This window comes from Lycorma delicatula, chromosome 3 (genome assembly GCF_047948215.1).
Source record: "Lycorma delicatula isolate Av1 chromosome 3, ASM4794821v1, whole genome shotgun sequence".
NCBI lineage: Eukaryota > Metazoa > Arthropoda > Insecta > Hemiptera > Fulgoridae > Lycorma > Lycorma delicatula.
The window spans coordinates 193,380,722-193,402,499 of record NC_134457.1 but is presented as its reverse complement, the minus strand read 5'-3'; the positions used below and the strand labels follow the sequence as shown (position 1 = coordinate 193,402,499).

General features: G+C 28.8%; 1 protein-coding gene across 4 annotated transcripts in view; it reads right to left on the bottom strand.

Annotated features, from left to right (window-relative positions):
* Positions 1 to 21,778, bottom strand: part of LOC142322316 (uncharacterized) — a 264,731-nt gene that overhangs the window by 3,363 nt on the left and 239,590 nt on the right. For all 4 annotated transcript variants that reach the window (XM_075361256.1, XM_075361257.1, XM_075361254.1 and 1 more), the window contains 3 exons: positions 19,935 to 20,152; positions 10,735 to 11,047; positions 4,762 to 6,597 (listed from right to left, as the gene is read on the bottom strand). In XM_075361256.1, the coding sequence (XP_075217371.1) occupies positions 4,762 to 6,597; positions 10,735 to 11,047; positions 19,935 to 20,152 (2,367 nt within the window). The remainder of the gene's footprint in view (positions 1 to 4,761; positions 6,598 to 10,734; positions 11,048 to 19,934; positions 20,153 to 21,778) is intronic.

Sequence of the window (21,778 nt, the reverse complement as noted above, 5' to 3'; positions counted from 1 at the left end):
TATTACTTTACTCAAAATTATGCCACTGAGGATGGATCCATAAAAATACTTTAACCAGTATTGAATTTAACAATTTTATTAAGATGCATTTCTAAGACTAATTGATGAAATATTGGACACTTACAACAGGGTGGCTTTATAAAAACTATTTTTAAAAAATGCAGTGCCAATTTTATTTTAAATAATATGCATGAGTATGGACATTAAATTTAAGCAGATAAAACAGGTACAGTTTGAAATATTTTCTACAGTACAGATGACTCCCCCGTCAATCTACAATTCGTTCTGTTCAGTAGTGTGCAAATTAATCCCAACAATGGGAATTTTTTATTTATTTCTCAAAATTTCAAGAAAACATTAAAAAATTGTTTATCTTTCTGAGGGTACTTGTATGACACAATGATGTAAGCTTCTAAGTGTGTTGTTGAATGCTTTTCTTTCTTTTTCCTGTTTAGCCTCCGGTAACTACCGTTTAGATAATTTTTCAGAGGATGAATGAGGATGATGTGTATGAGTGTAGATGAAGTGTAGAGTCTTGTACATTCTCAGTTCGACCATTCCTGAGAAGTGTGGTTAATTGAAACCCAACCACCAAAGAACACCGGTATCCAATATCTAGTACTCAAATCCATGTAAAAATAACTGGATTTACTAGGACTTGAACGCTGTAACTCTCGACTTCCAAATCGGCTGATTTGGGAAGACGCGTTAACCACTAGACCAACCCGGTGGGTTTGTTGAATGCTATTTTAACTAATTTTAACCCCCAATACTAACTACCCTTAATTTTGATCCAAAATTATCTGCTGTGGACTTAAATCGAGAATTAGCAGCCTGTGAAACAAATTTACAAATGACAACTGGTAGACACTGATTTCTTGCAGTTGGGTGGAAAGGTTGTTGGCCAGCTAAAAAGCAGCTTTTAGCAATATAAACATGTAAAAAAAGGCTCTTGAGGGCCAAAGCCCTTGTTAACTGGACCAAAGAACACTGGAAAAATGTTACTTTTTCCGACAACTCATATTTTTATGTTTAGGGACGAGTTTTATTTGTTAGAAAAGCATCAGATGAGAAAATGCATCACTAGTTGATATTCAACAATCAGTTGAACAAGATTCTGAAGGAAAGGTATGATTTTTTCTAAATAGTTACTTTTTATTAATTAACATCTGGATTAATTTGCACACTATTGTAATAATGAACCATGCAATTACTCCATATGGAAACTTCAGTAACTTCAGCAAATCAAATTTTAAGAGCAGAGTTGCCTCACTTTAGACAAATGCTGGATGTTAGGCAAGAGCCAATGTTAGGCTATGAACTTAAGTCAATAGGGTTTGATTAATGGTGCTGTCTTGTGAATTGTTAGCCTGCTATTGAATTATAATTAAGCTTTCGCAGTCTGTTATAACCCAAAATAAAATAATGGTAATGCTCATTCTAAGTAAAAGTATAATTTTATAGGATAAATTAACTACTTATTCTGGGGCTAAACAGACTGTTGCAATGGGTCATAGGTCTTGTAGCAGGATCAAATACATTTTGTGATCTCAAAATGTAGTTGAGAATGATGTATTATGTAACTCGGCATCCTATGAAGCTTCTAAGGTTGGTCTGAAGCTTCTAAGGTTGGTCTGAAGCTTCTAAGGTTGAATAATTATTACAAGTTATTCCTACATGTAAGATGATATTACTTACACTCACAGTAGGGAGGAGGCTAATAGACTTCCTAACCATGAGGGGTAGGAGGGAATCTCTAAGGGTTAAAATTGTGGAGCAGACAATTTATGTTGGAGTGCCTGTTGGTGAATATCTGTGCATCTCTGTCTTAAATCACTCAGTAACTTCAATCTGGTACTATGGATTAGTCTTGGCCAGATTGTAAGAAAATTGTACTGTAACAGCTAAGTGGCTTAAATGAGGTGTTACAATTTATTGGAATCAGTAATTCTTAAATGTCACGATGTGTTTATTGACACATCATGGGTATACATAATCATGTACTCATGGAAATACATAATCTAAATTACATAGTAGTTACATTATCAATCCAATATTTAAAATTTATTTATACCTAATATACACAAAAAGAAAAAGTAAACTAACAAACAGAGATCAAAACATTGTTCACTTCTTTCATCCATTGTGTACTATTTGACAAGGCAAGTTCATATTTGTGGAGAAGTGCAGCACTGTTGTTTTGTATGGTTATAGACAGATAATGGAGATATAACACAACAATACAGTCTGAGTTTAGTCCTACTGAACAAAGTGACATGCTTGTCAATCCATTGTAAACAAGAAATGTTCTCCGTTTAAAATAGGTTACTGTATTTTATCTGTTTTTATTAGTAATAACACATATACAAATTATGTAATGCTTATAACTACACGCCTATTTTAAACTTTTAACACATAATTCTACAACTCATGTGTCTCTGTTCATCATAGTATCATTACTTAAACCAAAAAATTTAAGACATTTATATTTTATTTATCTTGTATATACATTTTTTAGTGCAATATATTTTCATCATGTTTATGTTTTAAAATACATTGACTAAGAAAACAACTGCTCTTATTACAAAATAACAGGGCAAAAAATAAAACTCTTTATTTATACAAAAGTAGCTGTAATTAATTAAAGTGAAGAAAAATTGACGTTTTATTAATAATCATTGAAATTAAAAAAGATATCAATTAGTTAATTCATCAATATGAAATTAATATAAATAAAGCCTACAATAAACAATGTTATGTAACACTGTCATGATGTGTGTCTGTGTCCATACACACAGAAAATAATATTTAAAACAGTAATCTAATTTCACAGCAGAAGTCGCGCAATTATTTTACTAGTACCACTGGAACATGATATACACAGCAGTAGTTGATAAACTACTCTGAATATGCACTTTGCTTTGTCAAGTAGTATGTGGACAGGGTTTTATAATTAAAGCAATGCATATAATTACATAACAACATAAACAATTTATATATATACATTTTAAAATTTGCAAAACAATAGCTTTCCAACATTTAAGGATGCACATTTCACTTACAATATTTACATTTTTAAATGGTTTTGTACAACACAAACTTTTTTTATGGGATTTTATATCCTTTCCTTGTAAAATAATTTTATGCAGTAATATTCACTACAATAATAAAATCAAAGTATAGAATAAGTATAATTTTAAAACAATTGTACTGATGTGAATATGTATCAGTTCTGGATAAAAATAGTAAAACAGAAATATTATTGATTAGAAAAGAATAAGAGATATAGTTCAAATTACTATATAATTACTATAGTCACAGAGATACTGAACATAAATAATGTAAATAAACTAAATTATCAATAAAAAAACCTTGATATCATTAGAAAAGGTAGAAATGTTAATTATTGTTGATAAAATAATTACGATAACAATTCTGAGTAAAACCAGTTATGTAAGTGTCACTAAAAATCCTATACAGGCTAATTAAACAGTAACTAGAATCTTAGGGAAAGACCTGGTTTAGCAAGGTTAATCACAATAATATAACTAAAATCAACATGATTAGTAAATAATTTCTACTGAGAAAAGACACATACAAGTGTAATGCCAACTGGTGAAATAAGTAGTCATCTTACTGATAGGTATTACTAATCTTACGCTGGTATCAGGTGTTGTTATTGCATGTATTTTTTTTTTAGTTAGACATATGTTTAAAATGTGGTTAAAAATATGTTTGGTATGAATAGTGTCTGTTAGTTTAGTACATTAATACATTCTATTTCTATATGTTTAAATATTCATATGTTTGACTGTGTAAGGCGTGGTCCTTTTTTGTGTATCTATAAAATGTTAAGGTTGTAGTAAATGTTGATGACTTTGTGATTTGTTTCTATAAAACAATCAGTATATGTTTATTTGTGTTGCTTTGGAGGGCTTCTAAGAATATTTTTTTCTTCTAAGAATCTTTTATTTTTTTGTTGATGCTGTGATCTATTTGACCAATCTAGATTAACAAAGACAAACAAAGACAAAGAAAACAGCTCAAAAATTTAAAATCTGGATAAACTTTGGACTTCAGGACAATAAACAAAACACAGTAACTACTATGCACACACATTAATAATTACTAAACACACTATTCCAGTAAGATGAGGGTGTATTCAAGCCCCCAGTACCGATTCTGACCGTAAGTATTTAAGAAGAACACAAGCAGGGAGATTAGCATATGTAGATTCTAACGTGGATCTGACAGAGAATATCGAATGAAAGCAACTAAACAGAGAAGTACTGAACTGAAACTTTTTAATTGAAAAAAATGCAATGGATTGATAGAATACAAAATTAAACAATAAGCCTTGTTTGCTCTTAGATATGGTTTACATCTTGTCCAAAGCCTACCAAATAATTACTTCTACCTAAAAGGCAATTGCAATAACACATTTTTTTTCAGCTGAATTATATTCTTTCAATCGTGAATAGTAAATACTACTGCATCTGAGTATTTATAAAATTAACATTATTACAAACTTTTAGTACGAACACAATTAAGTAACTACAACTTTGTAAGTAAGGCAGATAAAAACACAATATGACAGAACGCAGAATAATATATATAATTTAATAATGATGATGTGGAGTTAATAACATTAATACATAACTGGCATGCACCAAGGAACAAAATCTTTTGAGGTTTTAACGACAAAAAGATATAATGTATATTTATTCCAGGCAAAAACCAAGCGATCTATTATAAACTCACTCATATTTGGTTTCGGTGGAGCAGATTGTTTAATCTGTGGCTCTGGTTTACATGATGGAGCTTTAATTGCTGGAGCTGGTGCAGCTGAAGTATTTGACTGGAGATTTAAACTCATATTTGAACGATTTGCTTGCATCAGTGCTGATTCGTGTAAGTTGCTGCTACGTTGAACAGCGGAAAAAGATGAGACTGATGTTGAAGATGAATGACTTTCCATAAATGAACTGGTTGATTTAACTGAAGAAAATTGTTTTGATTGTGATAGTGATGTTTTCTGAGAGTCAATCGATTCTATTATATTAGATGCTAATTCAGTTTGCGGCTGGATAAATGAACGTGTTTCCACTTTTGTGGTGGCTGAATAGTATTGAGCAGGATTATTGCTATTTGTTTCTTGTGAAACAAATTGTGCGTTATTTGAAATAGGTTGAAAACCTTGTATATTTACTTCAGATATATTTGTTTTAATTGGGACTTTTTGAGGAACGGTTTGCACTTGTGTCTGGGGGATTGTCTGTGGTAATTGGTTTGGAATAATAGGTAATGAACTTCTTTCAATATTTGATTGCTGAAAAATTCCTTGTGTATTGTTTTGAAAATTTTGTTTTTCATTTACTTTCACAAATGACTGTTGTTTTTCTTGAATAGATTTCTGTTCATTTGATTTTGCAACTGGTTTAAAACCATTTTGTGAATTATTTTTTGCATTAAAACTTGGTATCGGAAGCTGTTCTTCTGATGTTTTATATCTCATTATTGGCCTTGCACTCTGTTCAAAAGTATTAATTAATGATTTTACTGGCAATTTCTCATACGGAGAGTCATGTTCTTCACCAAGATGTGAGATAGGTGTAGCTCTCAGTGAAGCTAATCGTTCTTCAGTTCTAGATCTTGGCCGATCTGGTTGGGTTGGAGGCAACAGAGTGTTTGAAGGATTAATAGCAGCAGACTGTAATGCAGGTCCATTTATAACATTACCAAATATAGGTCTAGCACCAGGTACTAACTCCGGTGGTTTTTTAATCGGGTTTTTAGAATTTTCATATTGACATGTTTGTTCACTGTATTTACGTTGACATAAATCTTTTACTTCTTCATCAACTTGTGCTTTTGACTGAGTCTGTTGATAAATTTGTTGCTGCTGCTGCTGATATTGCAGCTGCAGTTGTTGCTGCTCAAGTTGTTTCTGTTGTTGCTCATATTGCTGCTCTAATTGTTTTTGTTGTAGTAGTTTTTGCTGTTGTAATTGTTCCTGCTGAAGTTGCTGTTGTTGCAAAAATCCTGTTTGTTGTTGAACATCACCAACATTTTTATTTTCATTTGTCAAACTGATTTCATCAGATTTTAATTGAGATGAACTAAACTGAGTTACAGCTTGAGATAATACATTTTCTGCTCTCTGTTGAGCAGTTTCTTGCAATTTTTCAATATCTTTGAAATCAACTATTTCTTTTCTTTCTTCAGTAATAAGAGTTTTTTCCACTGATGATATTTCTTCACTTTTAATAGTATTTGATACATTGGAAGAAATTATTTTACTATTACCACTACCGATTAGTTTTGATAATTCAATGTCTTTACTACCAATAATTTCATCAGAAAATTCTACATTAGTTGAACTTGTTTCGATGGAACTAACTTGATTATTATTCTTTGAGAACGTACTCATAAAGTTTAAAAATTCAGTCGGTTCAGGTAATTCAGGACTAGGTGGTTTTGGTGGTGGGGGTGGATTGTCTGGAGCTGATGTAATTAATGTGTTATCGTTCGCATTGTAGATCAATGATATGGGAGTTCTTGGTCTCCCAGCAAATAGTTTCTCCAATTTCAATGAACCTGTGCATCAAGTATTGTTAGTAAGCAAATTAAACAGTAGTTAATAATAAAATATAGAAGAAAATAAATATAGTAATAAAAAATAGATGAAACAGCTAAATTAAAATTATAATTATTATAATAAAGCAATTAAATTTTATACAGCATTAATATTTTTAAGCCAATTTTTTTACTACACACTACTGCAAGATATTTAAAATAACCTAATTATAATACTAAAATAATCAGTGAAGTGTGCATTACCAGACACACAGTAAGCATCTTATCTTATGCCTTAAGTTTTATTGGTTTTATAACAGCTTACATATTTTATTTTTATTCTACAATTCTGGATTTTCAATTTATACTTTTACACAGCGATAATGATTACTCAAACTGCAATAACTGGTTTGGTTTCAATTTAACTCTATTTAAGCTTGTTGCTGTAAATTATTTATCATTTGATTTTTAGTATGTATGCTATTTCTACTCATAACAGTAGATTTAGACCCTAAAAACTGTATTATTGGTAATTTTTTTAGTCTATGAATTCATTTGCTTCTTTTATTGTATATAATACAAGAAAGTAAGAATAAGCACTTATCTGTTAATATAATAACATTTTTAAATCTTCATGTTAAATAATTACCATATTTTTAAAATAAGTAAATGAACTTGTAGTAGTGATTATTTAAATAAATTCTGTGGATTGTGAAGCTTGCCTAGACGTAAGACAATTAAATTCTGGGACAGAGTTGAATTCCAGTGATTAAATACAGTAGAAAATGTCATTTTATTGTTTAAAGATTAAAAGCATCACACTAACTGGAATTTATTAGCTAGCATCATATAATAGCTGACTGATGCTAATCACTTACTCAGACAAGTAGACTCAGTAATGGTCATACAACATCAGTACATAACCACAAATTTACCATTCTGATATTAAGTTATTTATTATTATAAGAAACACTGATACCAGTACTTTAAACTATTTTGGCTCAAATTATTGTACAGAACTGAAAGTTTTTTAATCTTTTTATCAGTCTTTTCATGACCTAAGATTTGAAAAAGAAAGCAAATTCAAATCAAATAATCTAATCTGTAATTATAGTGCATGAAACTACAGATTAAACCTGACCTCTCTGAGAAATAATAAAAATTAGATAATGGCTTATTTTAAAGGCTACTTCTTTAAGGCAACATTTATCATAAAAACAATCAGGCCATTTTCCACCTTTTATTAAAAAAAAAAATTACTAATTTTTATTGCGTTTTTCAAGTAAGTCAAACCATAAATGATAAAATGTGTGGCTTTAAATTTGGGCTTTATCTTTCATTTTATGCACACATATACGAATAAAACATATTGAATCTATTATAAATTTTTTATTGAAATGGCGTAAAAGATGTTTACTTACTAGTTAATGGAATAATTTTAACTTAAATACAATACTTTTTAAAAAAGATGCAAAATTTTAGTTTTGAAATTCTGTAAAAGAATTTACAGAATTTTTCTGTAAATTTCAAAATTTTTCTGCAGACTGAGACATTATGTAAAATTTGATTAATAAAATATAATTCAACAACTGTTATCAAATATTAGTAAAACATATACAAATATTATTTGGTTATAAAAGAATTTAAAATAACATATTTATAAAAAGAAAAAGAGTAATCTATGAGATGAATGAAATATGTAGCATAACAAAGTAAACTGTGACTGTTGGTTACCTGCGAAAGAGGACAGGCAATGTTGGCAAATGCTAAAGAGTATGGATGCCAATAAAACAAAACTGAGCGACTAATTTACACTACATGTGTACTGAATTGAAGGCCAAAAATCTGTTTATGATACTATATTTTATATTTAAAAAAAAAAGTATAAGGTTCTAATTTCAGACAACTAAGAAACTGAAAAATTATGCTGTCAGTACGTAATTAAATTGTTTTTGACCCAAATTTTGGTTACCCAACTTAATAAAACCCAAACTTTCTAAATAAAATTTCAATTTTTTTAATAAAAACTGGATTTAGTATGAAATCAATTCAAAATGAATTTAAAATGTTTTAATATCAAGTAAAATAAAAAAATATATTTAGTCTAAAAACAAGTGATTTTATCTATGCTTGAGTTGATTCAAGAACATCATGAAGTACTCTTAAAACATATGCCAGCTAATTTTCTTTCAGAAATTTCTATTTATATTTGAAGATCTAAAATTACTTTTTATCAGTAAAATTATGAGCAAATTTCAATAAGTAATTAGATAATTTATACATATCCTAATCATGGTTTAAGGTTAGTTGAAAATATTCCACATTATTTGGGAGTGTGCATGTTCATGTACTTGAACATATATATATATATAATAAGAATAATTCCATATGTTAATTCTATAATTGCATATATTAAATTCTATAATATAATTCTATATAATAATAATACATATGAGAATAATCTAATTAAAGTTAGTAAAATCCTACTCATAGTGGACTCCCCTTAGTATTTATTTATTATTCTTTCATTGGTAACTAACTAAAAGCCTTTGTCCAATTACAGTTACCTTAACTTTGATGAGAAATCAATATTGTAGTATGTGAAAAATGTTAAGGTTGACTGAAATTCAAACTCAGGGTGTCTGAATGCTTAAAGTTTTTGACAAAAAATAAAAAAAAACTTATATCTACTATGAGATCTCTTATGCATTGAAGCATCATAAAAAGTATAATTTCTCCAAAAAAGACTTAGTCAATAGTTTAAAATATTATTAATAAAATTTTAGTTTGAACCTTTTTTATTTTTTTAGATAAAATTATGTAATTTTTTTTGTGTAATGATAAATTATTCATCTACTGCAAGTTCATTGTTTGTAAAGCTAATGGTAGTTAAAAAAACAATACAAAAAATCTAAATTTTTGTTTTTTAGAGAATAAAATAAAATAATAGGCATTAGTTTTACCAGTTGGATTGAATCAAATGAACTTAAAATGAAGAGTACATTCAACATCAAGACACAATTATAAACCAGTTCGATATATTGCATCAGTCTATGGGCTGTCTGTCCATGAATCACACAAAATCCTCAGATTTAAGATACATTTAATTAAAATATAAATTACAATTTAAGACATAATTTGTAAGCAGCTTATGACTTCATGACCAAATTATGTTATTTTTCTAAGTTTTACTTTAAAAGCAAATTTCATTTTTTATAAATAATACATACAAAATATATATATATGGAGGTAATGTATGAGCAATGTTCCACAACAGATTCAAGTACTGTTGCATAGATGATATGGCATTTAAAAAAAAACCACAAATTACCATATTCCATAAGTATAATTGTGGTTCATAAAGGTAAATGAATATGAATTTATTTGTAAACAGAATTTAAAAAAGAATGACCATCACATATGGTATATCATAATTAAACAGAGAAAACATTACTCAAAAATTTTAAAGCGCAAAATATTTACCCACACAGAATTTTTTTTAAAAAGATTACCATGCAGCAATATTATATGCAAAATTATTAAAGAAGAAATTTAGGATAAGAATATTTAATAACAATGTTTAATATAGCTTCAAGTAGTGCATGAACAAGTTACATGTCTGAGTGTTAGGGAACAAGTTGTAATAGATAATTTACATATGATAACCATTAATAAAAGAAAGTGAAACAGGTAAGGCCAGCGGTGTATTTACTTACAGAAAATAGACAAACTAATTATAATACTAAAAAATTACCAAGAAACTAACATTGAAAACGTGTAGTAATGATCTGTCAAGACACTTTTTAATCCCTCATTTTTCTCTTAGTAAGTTAAGAACACTTAACTTACTTAGAGAGTTAACACTTAACTCTTTACTAGTGTGACATAAATTATGGAACACCTTTATCCAAATTCTTTTTAAATCTGATGGAACAAAATTTTTAATTTATAACCAATACTAACTTCTAAATTTTACTTTTTCTTCCATCATGTGTTTTATATCTAACTTAGAAAGATGTCTAAGTTGGTTAGTTAGATTTAAGTTACATAAAAACATACCTTTTATTTTAGCCAAGTTGGAAGTAAGAAGCAGAAATACTAGGTCAGTTATCAGAAAGATCTAAGAAATAAATAAATAAATTTAAAAATATAACTCACTGGCTGGTTGCTGTTCTGGCAATTTTGGTGTGTGTGGTGGTGCATATGGGGAACTCCATCCTTGGGGAGCTTTTGGTTTATAAAGACCAGCTTGTGGAATTGCAGGTGGAACAGGTGATATTCGTAATGGTGGGGCAAGAGGGGGTCCACCACCTGCTAAAGCATCAAATGTTATAGGACTCCTTGTTCCTAACGCTTCCCTCCACGTTCCTCTGGATGGTACATCTTGAAATGCTGTATCAACTGAACCTGTTTCTAATGCTGCTTCCCATGGAGATTTCACTAATCTTACTCTTGGTTGATTAAATCTTTCCTGTAATAAAAAGTGTCAGTAATATTATTGTGATAAAAATAAAAAAGCGATTGTAATACTAAAATATATAATTTTTATGCTAAACAGCATGATGAAATGTGATAGACTTAACAATTACAACAAATCAGATATGATTTGTTCCCAAATTAATGGAATTCATTCTTTTAAAGACTTTTCAGGGCTAACTAATAGAACCTTCTTCAACATACTTTTTGGCAGGACTGTAGTTAATTTCAACCTATCTTAAAAAAGTTAGTCTTTGAAAGACATTTGGAAGAACAGTATCATGTTTAATTTTGAAGCGAGTGAGTAATTTTAAAGTGATATTTTCAAAAAAGTAATCTACTGAGAAACAAAACAAGACCTAAACTTTCACATTAATGCATCAAATTTAAATTAATCTTTTACTTAGTTATTAGCTAAACTACTGTTAAAATTGTGATATGTTTATTGCTATAAAGTCCCTTTATTCTAACTTCTACAGAAAATCTACAAATTCCTTCAAATCTATTAAATTTAGTCACTCAAACACCCAATATTATTTAAACGCAACAGCAAACATTCTAAATATTATCGTAGCTAAACAGAAGTAAAATATTGAGTAACTAAATATTAAGTTGGAAGCAAGTTGGATGATATTCCCCAACATGTTTATGCATTATCTTTAACAATTAAGTCAGTATGCTAGTACAAGGGATTGATTTCAATGTATCCTACACATACTGGAACAAACAGTGCCTCTAAAGAAATATAAGTTAAAACAGCTGAACTGCACTGTAGGATAATGTACAAATAATAAAAATAACCAAAACTTTGACAAAAATGTTTACATGTCAGCAAAGTAGATTATCTTACAGGGTAGTAATAGTAAAGTATAGTCAATCCACCCTGTAATTGCGTTTAACCCACCGAGTTGGTCTAGTGGTTAACGCGTCTTCCCAAATCAGCTGTTACAGCGTTCAAGTCCTACTAAAGCCAGTTATTTTTACATGGATTTGAATACTAGATCGTGGGTACCGGTGTTCTTTGGTGGTTGGGTTTCAATTAACCACACATCTTAGGAACGGTTGAACTGAGAATGTAGAAGACTACACTTCATTTACACTCATACATATCATCCTCATTCATCCTCTGAAGAATTATCTAAATGGTAGTTACCGGAGGCTAAACAGGAAAAAGAAAGAAAGAAAAGCCCTGTAGTTGCATAAATGTTACAAAGAGAAAGGTGATTTTTAGTGTTCAGACTGCCTCCCACTCCCGATAATTTTAATTTAAATGTTTGCTCCTTCAATCATAGCTACAATAAAGATGTGTATTGAAATTGAAATAGAGTACAGTATACATGATGTATACTCTTACTATAGAGTTGAGGTTACAACATTAGTAAATCATACTTCCTCATGTACAAATGTAATGTTACACATTATTTTTGTCACCCTGTAAATCAACTTAGTTCATGCATGTAGCTTCTTAACATGAAAGTATGTTTGTATCAGGGTATACTGAGTTGGTTTAGCCAGCATCTTTTGAGAGATCATGATAAATGATTTATCAATAAAAAATCAAGAGTTGTTTGTGCAGTTGCATTGTAATACATTATTCTTTATTTTTTGTTTCACTGTACTAGGCAGTTTATTATTAAATGCACAGATGGATTTTTTCTGGCCAGAAAAAGCAGGCTGTACTTGAACATCCATCAATAACTAAATTTTTACCATATAACTGTGCTGTAGCGACTGAATCAAAATAAATTATTTACTCAACAGCACTAAACAAATTCTTAACAAATTCTAAACTACCGTTTAATTTCACACTTAACTTGAAATTTCTTTGTTCTAGAATAAGCAATAATTTTTTATTCAATTGAATAAATTAAAAGAGTACTCTATTCTTTATAAAAAGTGATGATATTTAGGGCAGGTAATTTCTGGAATGACAGTGAACTTGCATTCATGTTCTCTTACAGAAATCTTTTTGTTAATACAAGAACTTCCAGACTCTAATAAATTAATAATAATTTTTTATTACTGTAATTTTAACTGTGATTTTATATAACTGTAATTTGTTACTTTCTAAATAAAAATAACTTTCTAACTACAAAATCTTTGCTCTTCATATATTTCTTGTAAATGCTAATATCAGAAACATTCTATGATATCTATCTCACATAAAATAATGTTTTGGTTACGACACATCTGATAATGTGGTAAAAAAAAAATTATTATTTAATGAAGAAAAAATTTATTGTATAATTTTTCATTTAACTTTATTCTTATTGTTAAAGAATAATAATTTCAAAGTAATTACATTTTATTTACTATATATGTATATTAATAAAAATATATTAAATTGTTTATTGAGATACCTTTAATGAAGCATTTCTGCTCATTGTAGCTATAAACACACACACTTGTACGTAAGAACGAACAATTGTAAAGTAATCTAAATTTAATGACCTACTAAACTGATGGCCTATATATAATAAATTGTTAGTTTGTACATTTGGACAGAGTGACAAACACATTTGCCAAATTGAATACCGAAGTATAGAAATTCAAAATTAGCATTTGCTAAATTTAGAATTAATTCTGAATGATCTGTCATCACATGATTCACTGTCACGTTAACAATACAATACACTAATTATTTTTATCCAAATAATTTATTTTTTCTTTTAACAATGCATTTAAATAAGTAAATAAATAAACAGAAGAAAATTTATCCATAATAGTAATGCAATAAGTATATTCTTTATAAACAATGCATGTTACGCATTCTATACTGGATTTTGTCAAGAACATAGTTCAGAAGCAGAGCTAAATTATGTATAGTTTTAATTGCATATGAGATGTGTAATTTTTCTTTTTGAAAGTTGTGCTCAATCTTCAAATGCTTTTTTCCACAAAACCCCAAGCAACTAACAACTAAAACATTTAATAACTGAGAAATACAATTTTATAATTGGTAGATAAAAACTTAAATCACCTAAACACTGGAGGGATCACATATCTCCACTTTCACTAAAAATTAAATTCTATATCTTTTGCTGTATTATTATTATTACTGTCCCAAAATAAATCAAGAATAAATAATAAAATAGTTAATTGTGTGTGTGTAGAATCTATTATGAAGAATTGTTGTTTAAAAGCTGGTAATACTCAAATGATTTTTAGATCTTAAAAGAAAATACTAAAAAGCAATATGTCATACAAACAAACCACTTGAAACCTCTCTTCTGAAGTTAAAACATCCAATTTGACTATATATTTATCATACCTTGTTCATTCAAAACCTAACCTTTTGAGATAAACTTTTCTAATACAGTTATCAGAATAAAAGTTTTTTTAAATTATTTTCTCACCATTTCATTTTTTACAAAGAGTCTACAATATATGGGTCTCAACTCTACAACAAGCTTCTCTCACAATATTACAGCTTGAGTAGAGGATTTCTCAAAAAGAAGATAAAACATTAATTCATAGATAAGTTGCTCTTTCAATGAATTCTTTAATGATAATATTATATGCATCACATTACATGCATCAATAATAAAATAATTGCAGTAATAAAAATAGTATATATAATATAAATAAGCATAAATGTAATTACAAACCACAAGTTTTTTATTGCATGTTCTATCTATATTTAAAAATGTTACATGTTGCTAATACATTTATAATCAATAACAATGTACATACTTGCAGCATATACACAAAAATCTCTCTCTTATATGTGTGTACACACACACACACACACACACACACAAGGATGATGAGTTATGCTATTTGCATAATATTAAATACATCCAAAACAGGTGGTGTCAAAACTGAGTCATCTTTCAGCGATAAAAGTTTATTTATCGCCATTTATTTTTTGTTGCTTATAGTTATGTCTTGAAAAATTCATTAATAGTAATTAAAATTCCACTCTTTTCTTGATGAGCTTAGATGAAATCTGAAGTAGTAAACATTTGAAAAACTTCATAAAATGCTTTATTACTTCTTTATGCAACTTAAATTATTTTATAAAAAATCTGTCATAAATTCAAGAAATAACATTTGCTTTTTTATTTATTCTATTATATGTTACTGCTTGATTACTATCATTTCTGAAATAAGGGATATCTTAGAAATAATACTTTAGAAACTATTAATAAGCAATACTTCAGAAATCTTTAGAAATAATGCTTCATTATGTACTATTTTATAAATAAATAATTATGTACTATTTTATATTATATTTTCAATTGTTGTGAATTTTTATTATACTTATGTTGATCATAGTGGTAATACAAATAATATATTACTTACAAATTTGTAAACAACACATTATTCTTTTAATGTTAAACATTTAAATATAGGTTAAAAGAATTAACAGTTACAATATATGCAAAGATAAAGTGCATCCTCCTACAGTCTGTAAAAGATGTGTACCAACACACTGTGGACCTTCAGTGGCTGTTTAACAGGTTATTGAATGGTGAATAAAGTGAAAAAAAAACCAAAAAAAACTGAATGAATAGAAGAAATTTTTTTTTGTTTTCGGTCATTTGACTGGTTTGATGCAGCTCTCCAAGATTCCCTATCTAGTGCCAATCGTTTCATTTTGGTATACCCCCTACATCCTACATCCCTAACAGTTTGTTTTATATATTCCAAATGTTGCCTGCCTGCACAATTTTTCCCATCTACCTGTCCCTCTAATATATAAGTGACTATTCCAGGATGCCTTAATATGTGGCCTATAAGTCTGAAGCAGACATGATCATAAATAAATTACAGATTATTTGGCTGTAAAATTTACTGTCTATGGTCTACAGGTAGGAAGAAAATAAGTTTTTTCTTCACTTACTACTGAATAAACAATACAGTTAAAATTTGGGGAAGAATTTTAATAAATTTTATTAAAATAATTCGCAAAATAAATTTGATTAAATAATTGATTAAAAAATAATTTTCAATATAAAGCATAAAAAATGGAGCAATTGCTACTGTTGAAACAAGAATCTGTGTTTAACAATATTTTCTTTTTATAAATATTTGATGATTTGTTATTAGTATAGTGAAAGGTGGATGTGATAATTACATAAAGCTTTACTAATCCACAAAAACATTTACATAAAGCATTAACATTTAACCTAGCTTTAGCTATGTTAAATGTTAATGCTATGTTTATGTTTTTAGCTTTAACATTTTAAAGCTTTTTACATTAAGCTTTACTTTCCTAATCCAAACCAAAGTAAATTTATATTTTATAGAAATATTTTAAACATAACAAAATGCTTTCAACTGCTTTTGTGATCTTCCTTATGACGTAAACATAATGACTAAGATGCCATTCTTGGTGACTCGGCTTGTGTCATTCAAGAAGTTTACAAGAGTCACTGAGACTGTTTCGTCATAAATAAAAAAAAAAAAAAAAAACTACTACTATTTATAAATTTATTTGGTTTATCATAAAAAAACGTAACAGTTTTGTAGTATTTTTATTCTATGAACAGTAATACTAAATATTCACTCAGCCAGCAAGTTTATTTAGTATTTAGTAATATAAAAATTAAACAAACAGATTTATATAAAAGTGCTTGTAGATAGAGTGAATACTTGAGATTTTTAAAATAAATATTTTAATCTAAACCCTGAATCATCAGAGAAAAAAATATTAAATGTATAGTACTTTTCTCCTGAATAAAACCTGGGCTAAAAAAATTCTGAAATTCAAAATCTGTTGGAATATATGAATATAAATTGAATGTTAGAGAATAATATTTAAATTATTTTTCAAATTAAAGTAATTTTAATGTTACTGTTAAAGCTTACATTAACAAAAACAATTTTATACTCTCAAAAAATCAATGATTTTTGGCATTTTGAATTGAGAGCATTTAGTTTCAATAAAGATGTTCAGGTTTTATGTAATAAATTACTGTTGCTATGATCTTTATAAAACATCTAAAAATACATGACACTGAGGGCAAAGCTAAGACTACTGCCAGAGAAACATACTACATTAAAAAACACACTATTATACTGTATACAATGGGAGAGTCTGTTTTAATAGACGTGAAGTATTAATTACTACTGTTTGTACAATACTAAAAAGTGAATTAATAAGTAGATTAATAATCAACAAAAAAGAAGTATTTTCCTGGAGACAATAAATCTTGGTTGATGTTAACTGTTTATTTATTACATTCAGTTGCTAGTACAGTGATCAACCATATATGATTTTTATTTTCCGTTACCATATCTTATGTGGGCTCCTCACAATGCAAACCACACTAATTTTGGCACATCTCAGTGCCACCACCACCATTACTACATGTCTTTGTCTTTTGTCATCAATCTGATTCAGAACAATATACTTTCATTCAACATAATTTGAATAATTAATTTATAAATAGTCTTAAAACTGGCTATCATTCATTTATATTTACACACACACTCATGCACCCACACAATTAGCAATACTATATTTTACTCACATACGACTGCAGTAAAATTACAATTAAAAATATCAATTAGCTGTTATACTTCTTTTGTAATATTTGAAGGGGAAAACCTGGTGTAACTGATATAATCAAATTGGTTTTAAATAAAACAAGCACATTACATAGGGAAGTTTAATTCACCTAGTTTTGCAAACTACAACTGGATGCCTTCCCATCATGTTGGCTTTCAACTTATGCCTTCCCATCACTTAAGTCAATCTGGCTTCTAACTTAAGCTAAACGTTTTTCAATTAATATGCAAGATAAAAAAGTGTGGTTCAGCTTTTGAGTTCTGCAGTATGAAAAACCAACTAAATTTTAATAAACAAAGTAACTTACTTGTATCATAAAGAATTTTTTCCAGAGATCTGAACCAGTAGCCATAAGAGATAGATTGTTTCTGTTCTATATTAAATATATGTTTTTGCAGGAATGACATACGCTTTAAATTTTTGTAGAAAAATTAAAAAAGTTTTGTGCTGATCACTCTGTAACCATGAGATATACAGACTTGATACTTGGAGGGAATTGAATTCTGCTTTAAGCTGTAGGATCTGTCAACTTGATTGTATTGTATGGCTTTTAAAAATTACATTAGAGGCTGTATACTGAGTTATATTGATTGGCACTCTTGCTTTAGGAATGGTCATAATTGGTTGAACATATAAATGCATGAGATGAATGAAGCTACCATCTACCAAAACTAAAAAATTTCAGAAAGATCATCCATAAGTCACTGTCTAAACATCCATGCAATTTATATAGTCTGCAAAGCAATCCTCAAAAATGATTTCAAAATATAATTTATAACTGTGAAGCCTGTCCTGCACATTTCTGACACTAGAAGTGGTGTTTGATGTGTAGCATTAGTTTTAACAAATTAAATAACCATAATAACTTATAACATACAGGAAATATATAGGAATTTTTAAACATATATACTTATAAAATATAAACTTATAACATATAGGAAAATGGAAGGCATAGTAGTCTCAAGAACAATCAAAAGATATTTTGACTGTTTTTTTCTTTGACATTAGGGAATATAAGTGTTATACATTAGAAATCCATTCTGCAGAAAACTGAAAGCACTATATTCTATAGCAGTGTTTTGAGTTATAAGAAAGAAGATATATGGTGCAAATGATGAAAGGCGACGCAAAATTACAAAAGATTGTGTATACACTTTCAAATCCTTGAATGGTTAATAGAGTTTTTGACATTAACAGCAGAAGGAAAAATTCAATATAAAGGTGGAAATAAACTGTAAAATTTAAGTGCTTCAAGAAAAAAAAAATTACAGTTAATGTTTAAGGTAAGGAAAGAAGGAAGGATCAGTGAAATGGTCTAGGATTTACATTAATTAGATGGAGGCAAAATATGAATAGAGTAAATCAAAAGCTTTTTTAGCCTGAGAGAGAGAAATTTCTTACTAGTAAAGAGAAATACAAACTTTAAAATCTTACAACCAGAGCTGTTACCATTACTTAGAGCCATTAGCAATTAGCTGTTCTGCGAGCCTGTACTGGTGAAAATTCAAATAAATACAAAACTTTACTTTACTTAATTCAATTAATGGATTGACATTGAGCTGTCAGCCTTGTGACAACAATACTTACTGCTTAATATTAAATGAACTCTTTAAATAGTTTTGTGAGACACTAATTAGTATTTTATTAATTATGATTTCAGAAATGGTATGCAAGTATTTTAACAAGGAAGATAAGATGGATATTATGAAAAAATGTTAGAACCTTGTAAACTTTAATATGAAAAATGGAACTGAACTTAAGACTCGCTGACAAAGAAGCCAGCATAATAAACGCTATATTAACTGGCTAACCCTTAGCAATTCAACAACAATTAGAATGAAGTTATGTTTAACATTTCTTAAAAAAGTTAATGTTTGCTTAAAAACAAACAGGAATAAAATATAATTTACAAATAAAACATACATAATCAATATATATTTTTAAATTTAAATCTACCACACAAATTACTGTGAGTGATTTGGCAATGTGTGTTATAGCAACAAATCTTCTGAATGGTTAAGTGCCTATAACAGTTGCCAAATTATTATATTGCTACTGGGTGATTTTTAGTCTTTTGACAATCAATTGGCTGCACTTATTACAATTATATATATCACAATAATTAGATTTGTACATCTTTCAACAAATTAAGAAAATTCAAGTTTATTTATATGGTCTAGAGTTGCAATAGAAGAGAAATTTACCTTAAAATACTATTTTTTATAGAAAAACAATACACTAAAGTGTAACCTGGATAAATTTTATTAACTTCTCCAGGTAAATAATAAACTGAGAAAATTGAATTTTCCAGGTTATAAATTAAAGTCGTGGTGATTACTCATTTTATTACTTTTGCTAAACTTACCTGTATTTCATTCATTCTCTGAATGTTTTCAACTCTCTGGGCACCATCCTTTAAATATGAAGGAGGGGGTAGTTTTGTTGTTGGAGTTGGCAGATTTGAAGTTTGATAATTGCTAGTAGAAATATCTGTTATTGAACTGCTTGACATAGTTTTAACATTATTTTCATCAACAATCCATTTTTCTGATTTCTTACGTCGTTTAGCAAATAATTCAGCCCCTGTAAATGCACAATATTACAAACTTAATAATAAAATTTGAATACAAGTGTAAACAGTACACCTTAAAGAATATTCAGTGCTGACACTACAAAAGTAAAAATTTTACTTTTATATTAACATTTTTATATTAACATGAAAATGGTAACGTACTATGAAATAGTAATTAGTTCTCTATGAATAATATGTATAAACATTTCATTTTATACAGAGATTTAAAACATATTAGGCTACACTAGTAGTTGAAATTGTGTGATTGCATGGAGACCCCCAAAGGGTTTACATAGGAAGAACTCTCTAAGAATTCATTTGAGGATGGGCAGTCAACAAGTATATCTTGTAATACAGAGTGTTTGGAAAGTTGCTGTGCACTGGAATAATGGAAGTGTCACGACAAAACTTAATTATTACTTTGTACTTTTATTTCATTATTTTATAGAAACAGATATTTTAGAAGCATTGCACATGTTTCAATTTATTTTCAAATACTTTAACCAACTGATATACCAGAATGTCTCGTATGTATGCAGTTATGTGATTTTTAGTTTGTCAATTGTGTGTAGTCTGTTGCGATACATTGCTTGTTTTGCTGCCTCCCATAGAAAGTAATTAGAGAGTCAGATCAGTCGATTGTGCAGACCACAAACCCCTCGAAATGATTCGTTAATCAAAGACTTTCATAAAAACATCATTGACTGTGTGCGCTATGTCACTGTCTTTTTGGAACCAACAGTGATTGATTTCCTCTTTTGTCAACCGACTAATGAAGCTTAAAACAGCAGAATAACAACCACAATTAACTTTATTTTCAAAAACGATTTGACTCATAATGCACATTCTACTCACACTAACCAGACCCATTTTCGCTTTGTGTAATTCATAGAGGTTTATTGTTGACCACTCTTGTGTATTTTGTGAATTAAAATCCCCCTCCAATTGAAACCACACTTCATCTGTAAAAAATGTAATGTTGAGGATACCTATGAAATTTTGGTCAATAAAATATTTAAACCATTGACAATCAAATTAGTCTTTTGACATGATCTGTAGATTTCAGTTCTTGAACACACATTACTTTGTAGGAGAAAAGTTTCAGTTCTTTTCTTACAGCTTTATATGTGGTAGCAAGTTCGATATCTTGTTGCTGTGCTAACTTACGTATTGACTTTGATGAACTTTCAACCATAAAAAAAAATATCAAGCAGCTTCTGTTCATTTAGTTTAGGTGGTCTTCCACTTTGATCAGTATCTTCAACAGAGCCTATTGCTAGAAATTTTTCGATAAGAGCTCAAAGTGCATTATGGTGAGGAACAGGGAGTGTTTGGAAACTTTTCAGAAAACTTGTGCTTCACTAAATCATTTACTTGTCACCTTCATGAAAGATGTGTTCAATGAGAAAAATACATTCTTCTATTAAAAAACCATTACATTTCTTGCAACTATTGTTTCCAATAAAGAAAATGAAAAGAAGCAAGTTCAGTCACAACTCAACAACTGACATCTTTGTTTATTACTGATCAATGCCCGATGAACCCACAGGGCAGCCAACTTAACACCGAAAGAACAGAATACACCTCATAATTCTAAAGTGTACTGCACAGTGACTTTCCGAATGCTCTGTACTTGA